Below are 24,582 nucleotides of genomic sequence, written 5' to 3' on the forward strand. Positions count from 1 at the left end.
TTGACAACAAAAAAGGTGGTGTCTTTTTCCTCTATAGTTATGGAGAAACAGGAAAAACATTTGTTTGGAAGACATTGATTGTTGGTATTAGATCTAAAGGTGAAATAGTTATTAATGTTGCTTCAAGCGGAATTGCAGCACTCTTGCTTTCTGGTGATAGGACAGTGCATTCAATATTTCATATACCAATTAACTTGAATGAGAATACATTTTGTTCTATTATGTCAGTTAACGATGTAGCTGCCATGTTGAACAAAGTGAGCCTTATAATATGAAATGAAGCCCCAATGATGCATCGTCATTGTTTCGAAGCAGTTGATATGACACTTAGAGATATTATCCTTCCATCAGACAATGATAAACCATTTGGAGGCAAGACCATTGTATTTGGAGGTAACTTTCGACAAATTCTTCTAGTAATACAAAGAGGAAACTGTTCAGATATTATGCAAGCATCATTGCATTCATCAAGATTATGGCGTGAATGTATAGTTTTACGTTTATCTGTAAACATGAGGCTTCAGGTCGGTTATCTAAACAATGATTTCGAAGAGACAAAATCATTTGCTGATTGGATTCTTAAAATTGGTGAAGGTACTATCAGTGGTCCTAATGATGGTGAAGTTAAAGTTGAATTTCCAGAAGATGTGATTGTTCCCTCTACGGGTGACCATATTCATTCAATTGTATCCTGCATTTATTCATCCTTTCATAACCATCTTGATGATCCATCATATTTTCAAGATAAAGCTATTTCGGTCCCTACTAATGAAGAAGTTGATGCTACCAACGACTACATGTTAGAATTGATGAAAGATGAAGGGAAAACATATCTGAGTTCATATTCCTTATTTGAGACCGAGATAGAAGATCCTTTTGAGGAATCAATTTACTCTCCAGATGTGTTGAATGCTTTTAAGGCCTTTGGAATTCCCAACCATAAACTTATACTAAAAAAAGGTGTTCCGGTCATGTTGCTTCATAATATCGACCAAACCAGAGGACTATGCAATGGTACAAGATTACAAATCGTATGGTTTGGAAGACATGTCATTGAAGCACGAATCATATATGGTAGATTTTTCAATGAGACTACTGATATACCTCGAATGAAGTTGACCTCATCCGATAAAAAAATTCCATTCTGTTTTCAACGTAGGCAATTCCCCATAGCAGTTTGTTTCGCTATGACCATTAACAAAAGTCAAGGACAATCGTTATGAAATATTGGATTATACTTGCGTAGACCTGTCTTCACCTATGGTCAGTTATATGTAGTTGTTTCTCGTGTAACAAGCAAAAAATGTTTGAAGGTACTCATATGTGATGAGGAAGATCGTTCAACTAATAAAACAAAAAACGTTTTCTACAAAGAGGTCGTGCAACGTTTATATATATTTATCAATTTTAGTGTTTCTTCTTCATATTTATATATATTTATCGATTTTAGTGTTTCTTTTATAATAAAACAAAAAATATTGTCTACAAAGAAGTCCTGCAACGTTTATATATATTTATTGATTTCAGTGTTTCTTCTTCACATTTCAATAAAAACAATAGCCATAAACTTTTTTTTATAATTATTATGATATATACATAAATATTTTTGTATTTTTTTAATATGTTCCCCATGTTTAACGCAGGTTATAATCCAGTGTATATTAATATCATAATATTTTAAGATTTGAAGATAAGCATTTATTTTTTTTTAATAATTTTTTTAAATAGATAAAGGTGGTAACATTTTATGAGGAATATGTTTATTTTCGACACTTTATTCGATAATTTTTCTTCGCGGCAGGTTACTAAAAGTAATACAACTATTATATATTATATATTATCTATATAATTAAATCACAACATAACCCTAAGTACCGTTCATTAGGTTTGTTTAACCGAGGTTAGTTTAAGGCTTCTATTACTCCCACCGACTCTAATCTTATCGACTTTTTCCACCGCCTCAAATCCATTCCATTAATCTTCTTCTTATTGGATTATGCAGTTGCACCCAAGGAAAAACTTCCACTCCTTCTCTTATCATCTACTCCCCTGGAGGTTGAGGAGATGTTTGGTTTATTTTTTTGAAAGGTAAAAGTTCTTTTTAGAAAAGATAAAGGATAAAAGATGTTTGATAAAAACATTTGAAAAATAACTTTTGGATTTTAAATAGAAGGAAAAGTGAATTTTTAGAAAAGTTAGGAAATCTAACTTTTTGTAATTTATAAAAAAATAAAAAATAAAAAATAAAAAATTGCCTCTTAAAAAGACAAGACAAGCCAAACACTCCTCAATATGATTTTTGCTGCCCTATTACTCGTAGTCATTCGTCATCGTATTTCACCTTCTATTCGTCTTTTTTTGGAGGTTGCCTTCTGTTCGTATTTCACAGACTCAAATAGGGGGTGTTTGGCTTAGCTTTTTAAGGGTCAAAAGATCTTTTTGGAAAAGTTGTAAAAAGTCAGGTTTTTCTGACTTTTCCAAAAAGTTGATTTTCCTTCTATCAAAAATCTAAAAGTAGGTTTTAAAATTGTTTTGCCAAACATCTTTTGGCTTCTATCTTTTTCTAAAAGATCTTTTGGCTTCTCAAAAGCTAAGCCAAACACCCCCATACTTTCAATCATCTGCGAGGTTGGCACATGTTTGTGGTTTTGCGGCTTTTGCCTATTCAGATCTTTCTCTCAAGCGTAAAAATCGATAAACACAGAGATAAGATTCTTTGTGCTGGTAACATACTACAGAAAAAATCTTTTCTACAACATGTACCCTCTTTAAATTAGAAAAACTCTTATAAAAACAGAAAGTGATTCAGAGGGCATTCGATTCTTCTCAGGTTTGTCTAAGTGTAAAAAATTTTGGGTTTTGCTTTTCTTAATGATTGTATTGGAATGTTTGTGTGATTGATATGATCTTATTTGTAATTGTACAGAAAGATGGAGCCACAGATACCAACATAGTTGGTATATGGGATGATAAAGGTTTATCTCTTACTTATTTATTCGCAGATGCCTCGTTTTTGGGGCTTAAATGAGATTTCTTAATGGATGTGTAAATTTTCACGTGAGCGATCATTTAAGTCAAGAAAGGTCTCTAATAACATTATTGTGATTCCTGCTGTGGAAGTAGAGCCACCTGGATGCTCATACAATCCATCATCTGATAGTCATTAGGTCATTTTGTTATACATGATTTTTACCTAATAGTTTGTTGAAACTATTAACAACTTCCACTTATTTACTACTTCTTTTTGTTTATAAGTTTTTGCAAGATTCATTAGCTCATGAAGTCATTGGTTTTATTTTTATAAACGTTATGGCTATAACATTCCTACTAAGTGACAAGCAACTGGTTTGTTGTTTATGTTTGGAATATTTGGGAAATTTACTCATTTGACCTGTGTTCTTCTGAACTCAAGAACACCAAGAATTGACGTTGAGATTTAAAAGAAACTTTCCTGATGCACACCAACTGCTCGATAAAATGCTTCAACCATGTTTCTGAATGTTTTTTTTTTTGTACAATGTTTTATTAAGGTAAGCTTAGTTTTGGGATCACTTACAGTTTAATGACTAATTTCTTTTGCCATTTTTATGTTCATGCTGCTTTTTTGTGAGAAGAGAATAAAAAAGCAGAAAGATTGTTTGTTTTCTCAGGTTTGGAATGAATGTACAAGGTCATATCTAATTGAAAGGCTTCCAGGTTAGTAATATTTGGTTCAAGTGGCAATGTTATTTTTTGGAACTGTACAATTAAATGATGATTATAGTGTGTAATTAATTTAATGATGGATTATGACAAACACATAGTGAATAGGTTATTTTTTCAAAAAAGATTGTTCTAGCAACTCTGGCAACGAAACTTAAGGTTTTACAACTTACTTTCCTTTGGTGATATGATTACATGTTACAATAAAAGTGTACCTTGCTATTGTTTTCTTTTTACATCACCATTTAAGAAATTATTATTATTATTAAAGCCATAAATGTTAAATTTTGGCTGGATGATAAGACTAACAGAACTAGAGGAGAGTTATTCCTAAATAACTAATCTCATAAAATCATGGTATGTTACTGTTTTTCATCTTTTTTTAGTTTCTTCTATGTTCCATGTCTTTTCTAGGGAATAATAATAAAACAATAAAGATTTTTTTAATAGTCTCAAGGTGAAGAATGGTTTCATTACTCTTGTGGTTGTCATATATTTATTGATTCCTAATTTTTTTCCTCGTGCATATTGTTAAATGATCTGCAGTTTCATTATGTAATTCAGGTGGATTAATCATAATGCAGATTTTTTATATGGTTCCAATTTCTAGATATTTAAATGTTTATGTTTACTCTATACATCTTCCCTATATATATTGAAATTCATATTTCTCGATTCTAATTGTTCCGATTCTTAATTTTCAGTGAGTTTGAGGACATTTTTGACATTGATAGTTCCATTACATCCTCGAGAGATGAAGTCTGTTTGCTTAAAAAGAGGGTCGATCCGAAACTAAGGTTAATATAGTCATTTACTTGGCACACTTAGATGAAGGGTAATATAGTCATTTTTTTCATGGTCAACGTAAACTAATCAATTTACCTTTTTTTTTTTTTTTTTTTACTTTTTTGTATTGATGTGTTATCTAAATATAAATAAAGCGTATTATAGCAAAAAATTTCAAAACTAGAAAGTCTTTCTTAATAGCAGCCTACTTTGAAAATTTATCAAAAACATTTGATTTTTTTCCAAAGTTGGTTGCTTATTTTCCAGTTCAAATCATGAAAACAGTTTTTCAATGACATCGCCATAATTAGGTAAGATTCTCCAAAGTAGAATGTTGTAAAAGAAGAAATTGGAAAAAAAAAGCCATGAGAAATCAGAAGTGAATTAAATCTATGTAAAACTGTTTACATTGGCATATGAAAGCCTTGCTCCTCAAGAAGCCAACTGCTATAAAAATGTGTTTGCTGATCCAATAAGCTTTCCAATCAACATTCTGGTTCATTCCCATCACAAAGTGTTAAAAGCGGTTTTCAAATTTTACAGGATAATGTCTCCGTTTTAGATCAAACTGATGGATGGATTTGTTATATATTATTATTTTTCTATATAAAACAAATAGTAATTAAAGTCTTACATTAACGGAGTTATTTAATCAATCATTTTATCGACTAAAATGGACTATAGGTTGATGGGCTTACATTATGTTCTTGGGTAACCAAAATAGGCTTAGCATATGGCTTAATTGATGATCAAAGTCCAAAGATATGGCCTTGACTCATTATTGGACTCGTCTTGTCGAATCTTACTTTTAATTCATTAAATTGGAATTTATTTTTTAATGACAAATTAATTTATGCCGTGATTTTTAATTAATCGTCCGGATATGTATTGGCCGTTACAATTTCAATTATTTGGCAGTTAATTATTGTTGATTGCATGCCTATTTATATTTTGTACAGCCCCTTTTGCGAGATTTTGGCAAGCCAATGCATCCTATATTTTCTTTATTTCTTTTCAAAATATGGATACATCGGAAATCCGTAAAAAATCAAGATTGACTTTTGAATAGATTTATATACTTCAAGGTATATCGACAATAAGGGAATTTCTGTATTAACACACTACTTCAACAAACCATAATCTCTTATCTCCATTTGTAATCTTCAGCTCTAAATATGTTTCAATGATTTGTTTATGATCTATAGAGATTTTATACTATCTTCTTTTTTTTTTTTTTTTTACGGTTTTACTTATTTTCATAGATTTGTTTACTAAACACCTAACATTGATTGTTTACTCCACACATATCATAAATTATATTTTATATGTGTCAGGGATTCTTTTGTTTTCTGTCTTTATTATACTTCAGTTCTAATATGTACTTTCATCAAGAATTATTTGAAGTAGAATAATCAAGGATTTAAAGGATATATGTGAATTATAAACTTCCAAAGAAAGTGATGGAAATTTGTTATTCTTATTTCACTTCATATATATCATTCTTACAAACGACAAAAAGAGAAAACAAAACATAAAGCAACATACAACTAAGCATAGAGCTCCGATGGAAGGCGTGGGGTCAAAAGCACCTCCAACGGCATCTTTTTAGGAATAGTCATTCCAGGGCTCTCAGTCATATCCACCGGAAGACCTCCTGGAAGATCCAAGTGAAACGAATGAAGAAGACGAGCCAAAGTCAAATGAAGCACTTGAAGCCCAAACGTAGCCCCAGGGCAAGAACGTCGACCCGACCCGAATGGCATGAGCACAAATTGTTGTCCTTTGAGGTCAACATGTTCATACTTAACACCTATAAACCTCTCGGGATTAAATTCAGATGGATCGGTCCAAATCGTATTATCCCTTTGAATCTTCCATACATTTACTATCAATCGAGTTCCAGCTTTCACATTATACCCAGAAACCATACAATCTTCAATCGCCTCCCTTGGTCCTAGCAGCGGACTCGCCGGATAAAGACGTAGAGTTTCTTTGATTACAGCTTGAAGAAATACGAGGTTTTTTATGTCGGATTCCTCCACTTGTCTGTTTTTACCTACTTCATCGTCTAGCTCATGTTGTAGTTTCTTTAGAGCATCAGGATGATTTAGCAACAATGAGATAGCCCACGTTAGCGTCCCAGCTGTTGTGTCGCTACCTCCTAGAATCAATGCCTGTAATATATATTATGCATGCATGCATATATGACTCGAGTGTTACAATTAATAAACTTGTGAAATTAACTTGTAACTTCATATAAAGTTATAGTATAATTACTTACCAAGCATGTAGACTTGATGCTTGTATTTGAATCATGCTCGAAACCTGAGAGTTGACCTTCGTCTTCAAGCGACAACATCACGTCGATAAAATCTTTTACGTCGTCTTTATTTCTCACTACATCTGATTTCCTTCTTTGCCGATGTTCATCGAGCCACCCTCCAAGAACCAAATCCAGATCCTTTGCGGTTTTCTTCATCTCTTTCTCGTATCCATGTAAATCCAACCACCAAAAAAAGGGAACCGCGTCTGATACTACGAAAATGCCAATCAACCGGAAGAAATTATTGATGGCTTTCTTGCACCTTTCTGCCTCTTGGCCACCACCTCCAACGCCAAAGTACCGCTTTCCGGCCACCATCATCACAACTATGTTTAACATCATGTGTTCCAACCATTTATTCAGTTCGACAGCCACACGCAGACGACCATTTTCAGCCCATCTCTCGTACAGCTCTTTGATTTCAGAGTTGATCTCCGACGAACGGACATCTTTGAGCATCTCGAGGCGGCGGTTGGACAAGAGCTCAATGGTGGCGATCTTTCGCATTTCGCGCCAAAAGGGAGTGTATGGGGCGAAGCCAAACACTGCATAGTTATAGCCCATGTGCTTCACTGCGGCGGTTTTGGGCCGGGAAATCAGTGCTTTGTCGTTAATGGTGAAACATTCTTTAGCTACTTCCCAACTGCTGACCACAAAAGCACGACGGGTTCCGAGCCGGATATTGAACGCTGGACCATATTTGTCTGCCATGGCTCCTAGTGTACGGTAGAGAAGCTGGTCACCGCCACCAAGTAGGTGGAGGTGTCCGATGATTGGCCATGCACCGCTAAGTTCAGGAGCTTCCCCATCTATCGATTTGGACTTGATTCGACGGACAACTACAACGTAGAAGAGGAAAACTAGAGAAATGAGTAACAAAATTAGTTCGACTGAATAATTCATTGTGTATGTATTTTTGTCGCATGCGGTGGAGAATATGTGTGTGTTTGTGTTATGAATCATGCCTTGAATTAATGTCGTGGAAGGTGAAGCTTTGTTTGGTTGGATTTTGGAGTTCTGTACGAGGGACCTGGTACTAATTGTGATTCCATATTATAATAAACAAATATTTAATACATACCTAATACAAACCGTAATTGGACTTTATTATTAAAATGTGTAAATGTGACAGTATGATTTATTTCAACGGTTTTGAATTTATCAAAGTAATGTACTGTTTTTTAGATTATCCCAATGGAAGTTATTGATCTGATAAGTTTGGTGGATGACTTTATTCTTAAAATGTATAAATACACGAATAAATTCGTGTCTTGTATAAAATTCAATGGAAAAACGTCATGTACGTCCAATCCATTTTAGTTGTCAATATTTTCATTTAAGACCCTACAACTTAGAATAATAATATATAACTTTGAAATCTTGTCATCTTTTATATATATATATATATATATATATATATATATATATATATATATTTACTATCTTATAAAAGAAATTCTACTATTTCTAAAAATAAATTGAATATAATAATAATATTTTTTTAAGACGTCCAAATTGTTAAGCTTTATGTACAATTTACCATCAATATAATAATATTATAATTTAAGTTAAGCATATAATACAAGCACTCAATGCATAAGTTTCATTATTTGATTAAAGCGTTTGACCTAGCCCTAGATCGAGTCGTATTGAATCCTCTAGAATCCAAATATCTCGGCAAAAATCGTACTGAACCCAAACTCCCCCACTATGTTGCCATTTCCTCTGCCGTATAGTGTTATACCTCCGCCTCTCTCCTTTGTACTTTCGCATTCACGACGAATTGGGTTATCGCACACCCTTCAATATGACCACCTGTTTCTTCTCCTACCCCTCAACTCTCTCTCCGAGTCCATCTCCACACCATTAAGCGCAACCCACCACCGCTACCACAACCACCACCAAAACCAAGTCAGCGACACCCACTCTAGCGCCGCCATGCCACTCCACCATCGTCCTATACGTCACTCCAGGTGGTTCTGGTTGAAATATCGACAACGATGCCATGTTCAGTAGTACAAGGTAAGAGCCCTAATCAATTTATGTTTACTAGCCCTAAGTTGATTTTTTTTAAGTTTTGTCTCAATTTTTGGATTCTTGCACAAGTTTCGACATTTCTCATTAGAGAAGCGACATGAGAACCCTATTCGTCTTTTCTATATGTGTGGTCGTTAAATGACATAGAAAGAAACCCTGTTCTCATTGCAGTTCCATCGCTTTTACTCTCAATCCACTTAAAAGGTTAATCTTCTTCCATCTATGTTGATATCTGTTTCTGATTTCACTTTGTGATTTTTTTAGAGTTTAAAGTGTGATTGGTGGAGAAATCAGCAGAATCATCCCAACCAGGTTCAAAGTACCTTCTAATTCACCAGGTTTGTCTTTTTTTCCCTCTTAATAATCATGCTTCTAATTTTTTATATGTATTATTCATGAAGTCTACAATTTGCCTCCTTCATCCTCACCACCATAACCACACCATAACTGCTTATCTATGTGTGTGTGTTTTCTTATCTCCCTAAACTATTGAATCAGGAACACACACTAACATTGAGCATCAGCTCTCTATCTCTTTCTGGTCACTCAAACACCTTACCACCATCGACAAATGTCCTCTCTCTGGTAAACTTTATATTCACATCACAAGTATGGATTTTTGAAATTCGGGTTTAGGTTATGATTATGTTTATTGTGTTTATTTTATCAATTTCTAATATCTACATCAATTATGAAGCATTACAACCTAATTGTGATGGCATGATTGGGAGGATATTCAAATAAAATTTCATTACAATCGACCGTTCATTGAATCTGTTTTCCAGTACTCACCTAACAAAACACTAAGATGGCTACTTTTACTTCATGTCAAGGTTTTTAACAAATTGGCCAGAATAACATGTTAATATTCTCCTAATTTCGTGTGTTTATATGTTTTTATTAGTGGTGTTTAGGTTTCTATTGCATATTTGCTTTGATTATTTGGAATGACAGGAGCTGATGGGTTTGTTCTTTCCATTACTTGAATTTTCTTCAACTTATTGTTTTTTTTAGTGATTTATTGTTTGTAAAATAAGAAAAACGAGATTTTTTTAAGTTTTCTTGAGCTACAGGTACACCATTGATTAAAAAGATTGCTGGCACTTTTGAGAATTTAAATGTAGGTCCAACCGATTTGGGGAATCATTTATGCCCATGTTGTTGATAAACAAGTTAGAATCAAGTATTTGATTAATTATGACAATTTTACCCTCACATTCACAATTTAGTGTACTCTTTCTTACCAGATTTACCCTCATAACTTTTATCTCACAATGATCCATTTTATTGAAAAATATATCTTAAGAAAACCAAATTAGATTCAAAATGAAAATCCTTTTAATTTGGTTCCTGGTTCCCAAAAGGATCCAGATGGACTTCTGATTTTTGGAAAGTACTACTATTTTCACTATATTACGGAACCATTTACTGTTACATAACTATTTTTGTAAAAAAAATTGAGCATATCTATGTTTCTATTTTCCACAGAAATTTGAATTCTCTAATAGCATGATGGACTTGGTCATGGTAGATTTTACATTGATTTGATGGTTCATCTCTTTGCAAGGTAAAGATCCATGTCAAGTTCTATTAAGAGACATCTTGGTTTTGAAGTTGTTGTGTTCACATAAATGAAAGATTATTGTTTTACCAAGTTCACATACTGTTCTGCTTAGGTCAATGAATAACGGGTGGAAATGGTAAAGTTATAAACCATGGCCTCAGGTGATTAACCCAAAACTCTCACACTTTATGATCATTTCCCCCAATTGCAGATCGTCCAAAATGAATATTTTTTACTTTTTGAGTCCCTATAAAGGAGATAAGGGTTTATTTGTCCTTTTAATAGTGTGATGATCTAGATGACAAAGGACTAAAGAGGCTTAGAGATAGAGGACTTCACTTTATCCTTATCTGTCTAAGTTTGAAAATTGTTATACATGGCTTCCTTTTATCCTTATTTGTTTGAAGCCTTTAAATCACAATTCATGATATCACATCAAGAATATTTGCCTATTAACATCAAGATATAGATATGTTGATATGTAAATATTAATTTGCAGATAACCACAAGACGACAACCGATGATTTCAAGAAAAGATGGCGAGAGAGGAAAGAAATAAATAAAAATAAAAGAAAAATAGAATGAATGCAATATAACAGGTTGAATGCAGTAATGACAATGTACGCACATTCATATTTTTGGCTTTGAATTTGGCTGACATATGTCATTCTTTTGGTTTTAGCTTCTTCTTATGATGCTGGGCAAGTCAATCTTATTGTGCTGGGAATTCATGATTCTGTTGACATTAATGTCATTGTATATATTTATTCTTTCAGAGCTTCAGTCATACTAAAATATTTCTTTATTTTTAAGGTTTGTTATGATTTTATAATCATTTAGGAATAGATTACTATGAAATGCATAGGCTTTTTAAATCCTAAAGGGCATTAAATTGAAACCAAAATTCCTCAAACTCTTTTGCAAACTTGACAGGATACTGCGAATTAAGGAAACATACATATATAAAAATGATAATAAACAATCAAATATAGAAACTTAGGAAATTTAATATATTTCACATTAAATATGCCTTATGAATTTTTTAATTTACATAGAATAAACAATTTAATTTTTTTTAGATGTAGGAAAGATTCCATATAAATTAAAAGATAAAATTTGATTTATATAATTTTTAAATGAAGAATTATCTTATATCAGTTATTATTTTTTTTAAAAGGAAGAAAATTGCTATCTAAAAACCATATTTATGGGGAGCTCATGCGTGATCTCATTATAAAAGCAATAATAATAATAATAATAATAATAATAATAATAATAATAATAATAAAATATTCATAACGAATATGAAAAAAATTGATATCAATTTCACAATCATGATTTACGACCTATTTATATAACCTGTTGCTAATAAATAACTAAAAAATCTTTATTTGCTTTAACTTTTATTACATTTCGATAAATAATTTAACTTATTGATTTGTGTTTTTTGTAAAATACTTAACAAATACAACTAATTAAAATCAAATTAATTAGCATTTTATCCTTATATTTTTTTAAAAATAACCAACTGTTTATGAAAAGAATTTTTCCAGTGCCATTGTATCCATCGTCTGTCGCATTGTATGGGTACCTGAGTGTATATTATAATGTTTAAAATGTGATGCAAAATACTTGGTATCGTTCAAAAAGACATTATCGGGAACAATATGCTTGAAAAAAAACCATCATCGTCCGTTTTCAAAAACATATTAGTTTTTTATTTTTTTATTAGCTTTATACACATCCCTAGCAATTATGTGTAAAATAAAAACCATAGAAATAGATAACACCGGATAAAAACCATTCAACTCTTGCATCTACGTACCTAGCTAGAAACTATTCGCTGAAAGAAACTATATGACACAAAAGAATACGCTAAAAGACTGAAATAAACTAACACGAAAATGAAACTAATTGTCTGATGAAAACTGTCGTCTGAAATGAATTATCTAGCGCCGCCGCATCGCGTGGGTAGCCTACTAGTATATATATATCAAGGTTGCAGAAATCGCTCGACGGTAGCTCGGTGGTGGATTGGGGTCAAGCGATTAATCGTCTAGGCGGGGATTAATGAGTGACCATTAATTATTAAAAAATTATCAAAAATTTGTTAAATATAACATTAATCCTAAAAATATAAAATTAATAAATATAACATTATATCTATTAAAAAATAAATAAAGATAGCATCATAAAAACAAACTATGATTACAAAAAAAAAACCCTTTGATCCTTAATACACCAAATCTAAATAACCAATTATTGCATTTGGATCTAAGTTATCAAATGAAAACAAGAAGAATCCATTATTGTGAAACATTATTTCAACTTATGAGCATGTTATTGCACCTTATCAGCATTAAAACTTTCATTTTGAGTTCATAACCAGTCCATTCTTATGTCCTGCAATGCACAATCCATTCTTGTGAGGCATGATTTCACCAATCATTTCATATTACATGTATGTTTATCAGTGTATGTATGCATAACCAATCCATTATTATATGTAGCATATATTCCAACAACAAGAGTTAAACCCAATACATATTGCTAAAGTTTTAATCAAGAACCCATGAATACCAATACTTTTCTTTGATAATCAAGACTACAAGATTCACTCAGGCAATTGATCGAACACTTGGTGGGCAGGTGGTTTCATACACTAATCGAGCAATTTCCTAATCATCTAAACCACCATACACACATAAAACCAATCAATGTTGAGATTGAAGAACTAAGAAACATGAAACTAAGATTCAAAAACCAATATGTAAGAGATGGATTACCCACGAGGCAGATTTGCTAGCAGGGCTCTATAGATTTGCTTCTAAGGCAATACATCTTCCAATAGGGCGGAAGAGGGCAACGGGTTGCGAACGGCGGCAGTGAAGTGCAAATCAGGTCATCGAGGTTAGGTCGATAGGCAGACGGTGTTAGAATCAGGACGTCGACGCATCCACAAAGCTTAAAATTAAAATTACAGATAAAAACAAATGATTAGATGTAATCATGTAAACGAAATCGAATTTAGACTATAAACAATTAAACAAAATCCTAACAACCACCACGCTTCCATGGCGGATGATCATCGTCTTCAAGGTGAATGTTCGACGGATCCTGGGGAAATTTCATCTCAACCTAATCCTAGATTATGAACTGACAAATTTCATCTTGACCTAATCTTAGGGGAGTTTTGTGTTTCCAGCGAAGAAGGAGGGTGGTGTAGAGGGTGTTTGATGGTGTTGTGAAGAAGGAAGTTACGTGTTTGCATCCCACATTGCTCGTGTTTCCAATGAAGAAGAAAGTATCATGTTTGCATCCCACATCGTTGGTAGGACAATAATTGAAGACACACATACCTTATAAAAGGATAGTTAGTTCCTTTAAAAAATCAAACCCGACTACTTGGTAGGCTAAGAAAACCCGACCCAACTATATTTTAGGCAAGCGGGCTCTTTTGAGTTGGCAGGTTGGAGTCATTCTGGTCCGATTTTAGGTCTGAGTTTGGACGAATTAGTTCAATTTGGACTGTCTTTTACCGATATTGACCAAGGCTGATTAGCTTACCCGATAACAACTATTCGTAAGCGGTTGGAGTCCGCCAAGTGATTAGGTGCCGATTAATCGGCCGCCTAGACCGATTTTTACAACCATGATATATATATATATATATATATATATATATATATATATATATATATATATATATATATATATATATATATGATGTTTTTCCACATAATCTTGTCATCTTTCCACAGATTTCGTTATCGAATTTCCGATTGATTCCTAATTGTCATCAAATAACAAAATCCTTAAAACCGGCCTAGCATAAAGGTGATTTTTTGGCCTTTAGCTGAAAGAGAATCATCTTAATGAAGTGTAGTGAAGGTTATCTTAGAATTTAGGGATAGAATCCCCTCATGGGAAATCGGTCGGCATTGTAGACATATTTTTTCCATTGATAAGTTTTAGAAAGATTATTTTCATCTCGCGTTTAAAATCATACAAATATTAAACATAATTGGTTTCTAATAATGACCAAACCATATGGTTAAATGGCTATTTGGTTAAATGATCGACCGTTTAAATTATCAATTTATAATAGTTAATAATTAAATAATGAGTTATCAAAATCTTTTTTAGTAACTAATCCATCAATTTTAGTTTTTAGTGGGATCATTTTAAAGAAAAATTTAATATTATAATAATTACATTTATGTTAATTTATTATTGAAAAAATGTTTATATATATATATATATATATATATATATATATATATATATATATATATATAAAGTAATTGTTGATGTGGCAGTGGGGACTACTTTTGAAAGATAAGTGTTATTGCATTGATGTGAGTAGTCATTACAAAGCTGGTGTGACACAATCGAAAAATTAGTGACATTACACTGATGTTGATGACCTTACTCTTAATTCGTATATTTAGAATATTTTTCGTGCAATTAAAATTATCCATTCTTTTATTTTGAGTGAAATATCAGCTTAGACTTTATCCATGATTTGACACATGTCAAAATATAATTTAACGTGGTCAAATTTTTGTAGATAAAACTTATATTATCTGTGCCCACGCCCTTTTGTCTTATCCGATCTTTGATGATTTCATTTTTTTCCATAGATTCATTATTATTATTATTATTATTATTATTATTATTATTATTTAATATTATTATTATTATTATTTATTTTGGAATATGTAAGACTCTCGGGTATACAGTGGAAACGATTAGGGTGTGTTGAGTTGTGGAAAAATATACTATTTTTCGGAAAAAAAAAATTCATAAAAAATGAGGATTTTCAAAACGCGTTTAGTTCATCTATTTTTCTAAATTTTTCACGGAAGATGAAAATTTTTCGTTTCCTAAAATTACAAATAAGTTTGAAAATTTTGGAAAACCGATAATAATTGTTTTCCGCATTTTTTTAATTCAAAATTTTTTCTAAAATACAAATAACCCACTCCGACCCCACCCACATCAACCTACCCTCACTTTAACACCCCCAACCGACCACACCCCTACCTACCCAAACTTACATACTCCCAAGCTCACCCCAACCCCATAAACACACACACACACAAACACACACAACCTGACAAACACACACCCACACCCCTACAAACCCACACCCATACCCCCGAAAACACACACATACACATAAACACACACCCCACCTCCACCCCCCACAAACACACACACCCACCTGCCCAACACTACTACTACAATCACCAACCTACCATCACAATCATCACCACCACCCCAACACCAACACCAGCACCACCACAACCGTCATCACCACCATAGTCGTCGCTATGTCACACCCCAAACCAGGATGACGGAAACGTCTGAGAGTGAATGACTTTCATGTATTGTATCACAACAAATTGAATAAAAGTGCCCAAAGACATATTATCAACAGCTACTCGTACGAGGTGAGTTACCTTCCAGTAGGGGTGGGTCTAAGGTCACAATGTCGGCCCACCAAAGAGGAATAATTAGGAGATGATGGTCTTTGTGATAATTATCTTGGTCTGGTTATGTGCTTGGATTATGAGATTTATCTGTATGATATGTTATGTGTATAGTAGGGATCATTTTCCCTAACAACGGTCCTTAGGACCGAAGGGTAGGTCAGTACCCGGATATGCCTAACTGTATGTTTATATCTTGATGTTACATAGTGGTAGGGGATGGAATAGTCCCCAATTACCGGTTGAAAGATACCCATTACCGGTTGAAAGATACCGATGATGATTACCGGTTCAAAGATACCGATGATAATTATCGGTTCAAAGATACCGATGACGATTACCGGTTGAAAGATACCGATGGAAGTTACCTGTTGAAAGATACCGACGATATTGTATGGTATGTGGTATGATGGGGGAACTCACTAAGCTTTGTGCTTACGGTTTCTGTTTTGGTTTCAGGTACCTCTTCGTATAAGGGGAAGGAGCTGGCGGCGTAGCATCGCATCACACACACACATGATTCTGCATCGGATTTTTTAGGATTGCACTCTGATTTTCATTGTTTTGATGTCATGGTTCGGAACACAATATTATGATTTTGTAATGTGTTGATTTATTGACAATGTTATGGTAAAATGTTTTAAAAATTATTAATTCAAATATGAAATTTTCAGGCTCAAATTTTGAGACGTTACATTTAAATAGGTCACAAGTTCGAAATTTAGGGTTTACACCCTTGGCACGTACGCCCGATGTACTTCTGGTACGCCTAGCGTACGTCCAACTCCTCCGCGACTAACCATAGCTAGTACGCTAAGCGTACTTAAAGGGCCAATTATGTAAAATGTGAATTCTTGAGGGTTTTAAGACGTACATGATTTAGGGCGTTACATCCATAAACCATGAAAGCCTAGAATCGCAATCCAACTCGTCGAGTTCTTCCCTATAACAAAATCAGGACTTTTCAATACAACTCGTCGAGTCCATCCTTGAACTCGTCAAGTTCTGCATTTCATAGAATCGGGGCACTTCGACCCAACTTGTCGAGTTCCTCTATGAACTCGTCGAGTTCTTTAGTCTGATAAGCTTTCTTAATGTATTAAGTCATTATTCTTCAAACGTAGGTCCTATATTCCAGATCTACGTTAAATACTCATCTAGGAGGGTAAAGTTTCCGACTTTACCCATTAAGACCCATCCTAGAAGAAATGAGCCCTAACCCTAACTCAAAATGGTTTAGATCCAACTCTAAAAACCATCAATTCAAGATAAGCCAATGGGTCATAGATCTGGACCTTAGGGACAGTTTGACCACGTAAAGTTCTTGCCTTTACTTGCTTGCATGGGCTACTTGGCTCAAAAGGTCAAAAAGATGGTCCACAAGTTGCATGGGACCTTCATGGCCATAAAGTTGGCACCTTTATGCCTTGAAGTCCCTTAAAGACCCTATATCTAAAGGGTTATCCCACATTGGACGTCCAAGTTCCAAAGACCAACATTCTTGGACCAAAACATGGAGAAAACACTCTAAAACTAGATCTAAACATCTAATGGACAAGATAGGAGCTTTATACCTCTGATGAATCAGAAATGAAGCTCAACTCCTGGATCTACTCCTCTCCTACACGTCCTTGCTCCTTCTTCAAGAATCCTCTCCTTCAAAATCACAAAGAATGCACAAAAATGGCTCAAAACACTGCAAAAGTGAATTAGGGTTTCGTAGCTAGGGTTTGGGACAATGGAGGCTGAAGGTGAGGCCAGGTTAAGGTGTTTAAATAGGGTGCAAAATCCTGAAAATTAGTGTTTCATTTTGCCACGCCTACTCGTCGAGTTGAGGCTCTCAACTCGTCAAGTAGACTTCACAACCCGCGTCCAAATCCATCCCTACTCGACAAGTTTGGGGCCTCCTACTCGTCGAGTTTCTATGCAAAAACGTATAAATTTCTGAATTAAATACATACTAGGAACCGGGTGTTACAAGATGGTATTATCCTATGGATTTTATCACATGTTAATGTGTGTAAATGTAACAAAACTAGTATGTATATGTGTAAAAACACTAGATTAACAAGGAATGCTTACCAAAAATCTAAGAACCAACTTGGAGGAATTAATCTATGGAGGAATTGTGCTTGTTCTTGAGAGAAAAATGAAGAAAGGTGAGGGTTTGGGAGCCCCTCGGCCACAAGTTAAGAAAGAGAGGGGAGGGGTGGCATGCATGGTTACATGTTGAATAAAGACTTGGTTTTATGTTGTGTAATAGTTTTTTTTGGGAAAGATGTAACCATCTTGTCCTTTAAGTCAACTCTTCTTTATTTTTATAAAAATCTAAGTAGTGTATAAAAGTGTGGTAATTTTTATAAAAAGAGTGATATCTTTTTTTATAAAAAGTGTGGTAAAATAATGTATAATTAATAAATTTGAATCATGAAAATTCGAATTACTATAAAAGTATCAACATCGTTAAAAGTATTAGCACATTGTGTTGTGAATATTATTTATACCAAAATAATACGTACTTGTACCATCGAATTTCACAGTGTTAATCCTATATAGGATTTTTATTAATTGGTAAGAAAAGAGGTACTTCGTATTAATACTTGTAAGTTGTACATTAGGAACATTAGAAAACATAGCACTCATCCTCGAATTCTAGTACTAGTCGCGTTTGACTTGGATGACTTGTCGACTTTGTTTGACCTAGAATTTGCAGCTATCACACTCTAAGATTCATCTCCGTAAGAAAACGTCATGTAATTTTTTGGAAAAAAGTTGGACAATATTGGTTGTTTCCGACCATTGGATCTTCAGAAACATTCACCCACGCAGGAGCTAATGCGTTTTCTTTAGTCGGTGTCCATTGCTTTGGAGCCGTCCTATGACTTTTTTAGGTTGTGGTGGATGCTCTTCTGATTCCGATTTCGTTTCAGAGATGACTTCAGGTTCCCCTTGAGTTTGGAATTAGGTTTGGAAATTCATTGGGGAGTCAGGAAGATCATCAAATGGATTAAAGTCAGTTTTCATTTGGGATGAGAAGTTTATTTGTGGTTGGTTTTGAAATTTGAGTTGTCTTTGAAATGATGAATAATTTTGGAATTGAGATTAGTTTGACATTATGCTTGATTTGGTATTGAGATTGGTTTTTTGTTTGAAATTGGTAGTAAACACCACCAAAGTGTAAATTTGGTGGAGAATAAATTGGCCGATCACTTTGATATTGAGCGAAATTTGCCGAAGAATGTGAGATGTTTAAGTTTTGAGTGTTTTTTGGTTTTTGTTTTTTTTTTGAACTTTTGGGTTGGAAGAGGAACCATTTTTCTTGACAAATTGTATTGTTGAGTGAATATGAAGATGATTTTTTTTTTTTTTTTTTTTTTTTTTTTGAAACGACAAATAATATAAATATCTCCTATGCCTGGAATATGAAGATGATGAAGTGTGATAAAATATAAGAGGTAGTGGTATTTATATTGAGAAAAATGGGAGGATATTTTGAAAAAAATAAATAAAATAAAAAGCGGTCACAAGGACCCTCCAACGTTTACAAACATTTAACCCAATACGCACTCTCTCATTGGCAACTATTAGCCGAGTTGCCGAGCCGAGCTTGGCATGCCGAGGGCTCGGCCTGGTGTTCGCTGAGCCAACCGAGGTGCTTGCCGAAGCCACTCCGAGTGGCCTAATGAGGTACTACTCACACCAAGAAATGTTCTCAGTAGAAGCTAAGTAGATGCTAGCATGTACTCCATAGCACTTAGTAAATGGTCAATTGTTGTCTTCCTTAGTAGCTTATATGTTGATAAATTGCCGACTTTATGTACACTTCAGTTAATGATCAGCTGATAGCCACTAGCTGATGTTTTCTTAAACACTTCCAGAGCTTGCTACTCTTCAACATCGAACCCTTTGACCATGTATATGTCCTGTAAGTAGATCCTTTTGATGAAAATTTGTTCCACTTGAATGATATAAATTGTATTTCTAATATCTGAGACTAGGACTGAAATATAGAATAATACATCTTAAAATTTGTAATTCCATCGAATCCTTTGACCATGTATGTCTTTCTAATACCATGACTTTAAATTTTAGTTATATATCAGTTCATCAAATACTCGAAACACTTAACGAATACTATTAATTATTTACACATATTCATTACATTGACTTTGTAGGTCAAACCATAACAACGTGATAATCTATATTAATCTTGATATGAATAAGTATTTGAACATTGACTTTTGCAAATGGAGTTTTATAATTTATTCGAATATCAATTCTTACGCAATCTAATTCGAACATGGGCTAGAGCCCGCTATTTTGAGGGTAATTTCGTTTTGTAGCCCATTAGTAAAACCCTAAAACATAAGCCCAGTTACACTTCAAGATCGGATTCTATGTGATCATCCTCACTCGAATGACCGTGATCCCGCAGTTGAAAACACAACACTGATCGGGTTTTTCGTCTCTGGATCTCTCTCCATTCTCGATTTTGCAGGCGAGAGAGAACGATGACGATGTTTCACTTCTTCAACTGTGCAATCTTAACGTTTGGCCCTCACGCCGTATACTATTCCGCTACTCCTCTGTAAGTCTCTCTTCTCAAATTAATGACCTAATTTGTGGCATCGTATCTGTAGATTTACTTTTCTAGTGTGATTATTTCAGCTAGAAATATAGTTGAGCAATTAAAAATTTAAGAGTTCATTTATCGAATGCTGCAACCATAATTATTGAAAGCGATTACTGTGTATTAATTATCTGTACTGTTGTATAATACCGTATGTAAATTTTACCTACTGCTGTGACATTGTAATTTCGTTGTCACGAAGATTTAGTTTTTGCTAATGATTTTAGTTGATAGCTTTAGATTGGATTTTTCACGCTGAGTTTACGTTCGTTGGACATTTCTATAGATTAATCGAACAACTGAGATTTGTGAGAAACTGGTAATTCTCTAGCTCGTGTTTCTATATTGATGATTTTGAGACTTTTGGTTCTTTGTTCTTCGGGAATTTTTTCAATCAAATCGAACCTTGTTTAGGTTTAGCTCTGTGAAAGCGTATTGGTAGTTTGTGTATTTCACACCAAGAATGCTTACACTTAAGAGATTTTATGAATCAAATTTGAACTAATAGTCAAGAAACTTGCTAATATTTAGCTCAGAGAACTATACCGGTACTTTAAACTCAATTGTTTCTTGGGAATTTCGTCATTTATGTGTGATGGATTATGAAGTTAAAACTCAGATTGTTTAATTACATGGAAACAAACTAGGTGGAAACCAGATGGCTCCAGTGTTTGTGAATTATGATCATAATATCCACTCAACCAATACTATGAAATGTGGTATATAATATTAGCATGATTTATAAAAAGTTTTACATAAGCTCATGGTATTTTTTTCTTTTTTACTGAAGATCTGAGTATGATACATTGGGGACTTCTGTGAAAACTGCTGTTGTCTATCTTGGCACAGCATTAGTGAAGGTATGCATGCATTCATTCCCCTTTCACCAACTTTTTTAATCACTCAAAATTATAAACAAAACTCAAAAAAAAAAAAAAAACATCTTCTTTCAACTAATTTTATCATTTCTATTCAAATATTTAACCACAGCTTGTTTGCCTCGCTACATTTCTTAAAGTTTCCGAAAGCGACAGCTTTGATCCCTCTCAGGTAACTTTCTCTTCCATTATCAACCCACCAATAAATTCATTGTTTTTTTAATATTTATTTTTTTGTTTGTAGGAATTTTTGAAAGCTTTGATTGGTTTTATCGATGTTGCTGGGCTTTACTTTGCCTTGACTCAGTTGACTCACAGAAACATCTCGCAAAATCACAAGTTCCAAGCCGTTGGACTCGGTGAGTCACATTATTATAATAATATAATCATTCTAATCATTAATTTAATTAAAAATTAATTAATTTATGATATGTGATATGATGACAGGGTGGGCTTTTGCTGATTCTGTTTTGCATAGGCTGGCTCCACTTTGGGTGGGTGCTAGAGGACTTGAATTCACTTGGGATTACATTCTTCAAGGCCTTGAAGCAAATGCAAATCTGGTATTTACTATAAATTAAAAAATAAAAAAAAAAAGTTTATTACATTTTCAAAAACAAGATTATAATGAATTTTCTTGTTTTGAATAAATAATACAGATGTTAAGCCTTTCACTTGCTGCATTGGGATCTTTGATGTGGTTAAGGAAAAACAAGCCCAAGACATTGATTCCTATCATATACGCATGTGCTGGAATTGTAGCAACAATGCCTTCTATCACAAGGTTTTTTTTTTTTTTTTTTTTTTTTTTAATACACAAAAAAGCGTAAATTATTATTGTATAATAAAACATGTGTTTATGTTTTTGAAGTTATTTGAGGTGGGGGTTGAAATGGCATCTTCCAGAAGTTGTGGGGTTTCAAGTGTTGACCTCGTTGACCATGGCTTTGATCAGCTGGCAACTTTTCTCAGCCTGTCAAAGACCATCGTCGTCTGCTTGATTCAGAAAAATGGGAGATTTCAGCCTCAATGGCACTTTTGTTATTCTTGTAGAAATTTAGACTAAATTCATCAATCTGTCTTTTGATTTACTTGTTTTGCCCCCATTCCACAACTATTGTTTAGAAATGAGCTTTATTTAAAAACAAAAAAATAATAATATCTATAATGATGTTGTCTTCTAAATTTTTTTTTTTTATGAAAATGAATGACTCATGAAATGAATCAAAATATTAACCAGCAGATTAATGTCTAAATATAAATACTTAAACGTATATTTATATGAGAAATTTACTAATTTAGTTAAATTTGCAAATTACTTTTCACAAAATAGCCAAAAAAAACATTTTTTGCATAATAGCCATTAAAATCACATATGGTTAGATTCGATCAGTTATTTAGGCTTTTAATAGATTAGGTTTGAGTACGGATTTTGGTTAAGTTGATTATGAATTCGGATGTTAGTTGACTATGAACTCGGGAAAATAAAAGGAATCTGGTTAAGTTGATTATGAATTCGTATGTTAGTTGACTATGAACTCGGGAAAATAAAAGGAATCGTCCATTATTCTTCAATCAAGAGCTTTGACAGAGTTTTCTCAAATTGAAAGATGGGAAATGATGGTTTTCCAAAAAAATGTTATTTATATTTGGGTTGGTCAAAATCACAAATAGATTTGGTCCAAATCGCAGATGGAAGTTCATCTACAAATGTACAAGTCTTTTATGCATAGTTCGTGCCTTAATGATTTGTACATTCTCAAATGAACTTCCAATTTCAAAAACGGTCCTTAATTACCTGCGATTTTAGTAGCTATTTTGTGAAATTTGCTATTTTTTGGCAGTTTTGTAAAACTAAAAAGTAATTATCAAATTTTGCTATATTTGAAATTTTCTCTATTTATATTTTAGGATAAAACTTGAGATCGTCAAAACATAAAAATAGTAGTCTCTATCGCTAACCAAACTCTCATTTATTACATCTCTGGTAAGGCTTACATCATCCTTGATGATTAGATAGTTGGGTGGTAACCATGATTAAAATTAAATTTGTGTTTTGTAGTTTGTTGAGATACTCATTAAAAATATAGAATTTTACTACTGTTACATATAATGGTTGCTTATGTATCTTAGTATCTATGTATCTAGTATCTATGTATCTACCTGTGTGTTTTGATATTTCCTTCACATATATTGTATGTTGTTCATCTGAAACATATGTACATATTTCATATTATGAAATAAATGTTGTCTATGTTTTATCTTTTGATTTTATGTCCAATTTTATTGTATTTTGTAAAATAAATGAGATGCAATAGCTATGACGAACTTAACCATATCACTCAATACTCAACAAACAAATTTACAGTGATTGCCCTTCACACAACATAGAACATCCAGGAATTTCAATTTTCAATTTTCTTTCTCATTGTGATTTCAGCTCTAGCACAAACGCTTGCTTGCAATGCATGTTCTCTAAGAAAATAACATCGTTTATTGTTTTCTATTTCAAAATCACTAACATACGCTTCATTTGATATTTATTCATGTGGATATATGGACTAATGGATCTCACCAATCATAGTCAAATAGGCAACAAATACTATCTCGTTTACTCGATGATTTCTCCCACTTCATTTGGACCTTTCTACTCTAAACAAAATCTCAAATATTCTCTACCTTTGTTAAAATCCCAAGCTTAAATATCCACTCAATCTAAAAAGCAAATCAAAATGTTTCGATGTGATAATGGATGTGAGTTCAACAACTCATCGTTTCATCAATCTTGCATTACAAACGGTATGCAATTCTGATTCTCGTGCCCATAAACATCTTCCTAAAAAAGTAAAGTCGAGTGAATCATACACACCAACAATATGATTTCCACTTCCCTAATTCATGCTTTACTTCCACCTTATATTGGAATTATGCACTTGCTTTATCCTAAAACTTACTCAATATACTCCTTCGTATCATATCAAACAAAACCCCAAACATAATTTTATATCACTGTTGTCCTAGCCACACTCACCTCCACACCTTTGGGTTTCTTTACCATCCCAACATTTATTTATTCCTTGCTTACAAACTTTCCCCTCACACCCTTACATGTGTGTTACTTGACTATACATCCAATCTGTTAGGGTGCAAAATCACGCTTGGATGTA

At 33.3% G+C, this 24,582-nt stretch overlaps 3 protein-coding genes and 2 long non-coding RNA genes across 7 annotated transcripts; 4 read left to right on the forward strand and 1 right to left on the reverse strand.

Moving 5' to 3' along the window:
- Positions 1 to 287: 287 nt before the first annotated feature.
- Positions 288 to 1,223, forward strand: LOC145002948 (uncharacterized). The gene has a single exon (XM_078962129.1). It carries the CDS (start codon positions 288 to 290, stop codon positions 1,221 to 1,223), a length of 936 nt encoding a protein of 311 aa, XP_078818255.1.
- A 1,468-nt stretch (positions 1,224 to 2,691) lies between these two features.
- Positions 2,692 to 4,689, forward strand: LOC145048409 (uncharacterized). The gene is made up of 3 exons (XR_013682862.1): positions 2,692 to 2,830; positions 2,927 to 3,696; positions 4,407 to 4,689. It is a non-coding gene; the product is annotated as an uncharacterized LOC145048409 (long non-coding RNA).
- Positions 4,690 to 5,995: 1,306 nt separating this feature from the next.
- LOC145048416 (xanthotoxin 5-hydroxylase CYP82C4-like) lies at positions 5,996 to 7,831 on the reverse strand. The gene is made up of 2 exons (XM_078996893.1): positions 6,770 to 7,831; positions 5,996 to 6,662 (listed from the first exon to the last, which is right to left on the reverse strand). The coding sequence occupies exons 1-2, from the start codon at positions 7,772 to 7,774 to the stop codon at positions 6,036 to 6,038; spliced, it is 1,632 nt and encodes a 543-aa protein (XP_078853019.1). The 5' UTR covers positions 7,775 to 7,831; the 3' UTR covers positions 5,996 to 6,035.
- Positions 7,832 to 8,445: 614 nt separating this feature from the next.
- LOC145018540 (uncharacterized) lies at positions 8,446 to 11,270 on the forward strand. 3 transcript variants are annotated; one of them, XR_013667086.1, is made up of 8 exons: positions 8,448 to 8,833; positions 9,113 to 9,186; positions 9,347 to 9,433; positions 9,753 to 9,968; positions 10,337 to 10,415; positions 10,525 to 10,573; positions 10,912 to 11,011; positions 11,095 to 11,270. It is a non-coding gene; the product is annotated as an uncharacterized LOC145018540 (long non-coding RNA). The 3 variants fall into 3 exon arrangements; XR_013667074.1 differs by having other exon boundaries at positions 8,446 to 8,833; positions 9,347 to 9,968; XR_013667103.1 differs by lacking the exon at positions 9,753 to 9,968 and having other exon boundaries at positions 8,452 to 8,833.
- Positions 11,271 to 20,315: 9,045 nt separating this feature from the next.
- Positions 20,316 to 22,600, forward strand: LOC145018668 (seven transmembrane domain protein). Its single transcript, XM_078976562.1, has 7 exons — positions 20,316 to 20,495; positions 21,328 to 21,397; positions 21,528 to 21,587; positions 21,660 to 21,774; positions 21,863 to 21,978; positions 22,075 to 22,199; positions 22,287 to 22,600. The coding sequence occupies exons 1-7, from the start codon at positions 20,419 to 20,421 to the stop codon at positions 22,414 to 22,416; spliced, it is 693 nt and encodes a 230-aa protein (XP_078832688.1). The 5' UTR covers positions 20,316 to 20,418; the 3' UTR covers positions 22,417 to 22,600.
- Positions 22,601 to 24,582: the final 1,982 nt, after the last annotated feature.

The sequence above is a fragment of the Lactuca saligna genome, chromosome 1 (genome assembly GCF_052625555.1).
Source record: "Lactuca saligna cultivar CGN05327 chromosome 1, ASM5262555v1, whole genome shotgun sequence".
NCBI lineage: Eukaryota > Viridiplantae > Streptophyta > Magnoliopsida > Asterales > Asteraceae > Lactuca > Lactuca saligna.

Excerpts from the sequence above, each read along its gene's own strand:
- LOC145002948 (XM_078962129.1), top strand. The coding sequence starts at position 288 with ATGATGCATCGTCATTGTTTCGAAGCAGTTGATATGACACTTAGAGAT.
- LOC145048416 (XM_078996893.1), bottom strand. The coding sequence starts at position 7,774 with ATGATTCATAACACAAACACACACATATTCTCCACCGCATGCGACAAA. Across the intron at positions 6,663-6,769 it reads GCATCAAGTCTACATGCTTG|GCATTGATTCTAGGAGGTAG; the intron begins GTAAGTAATTAT and ends TATATATTACAG.
- LOC145018668 (XM_078976562.1), top strand. The coding sequence starts at position 20,419 with ATGACGATGTTTCACTTCTTCAACTGTGCAATCTTAACGTTTGGCCCT. Across the intron at positions 20,496-21,327 it reads TACTATTCCGCTACTCCTCT|ATCTGAGTATGATACATTGG; the intron begins GTAAGTCTCTCT and ends TTTTTACTGAAG. Across the intron at positions 21,775-21,862 it reads GTTCCAAGCCGTTGGACTCG|GGTGGGCTTTTGCTGATTCT; the intron begins GTGAGTCACATT and ends ATATGATGACAG.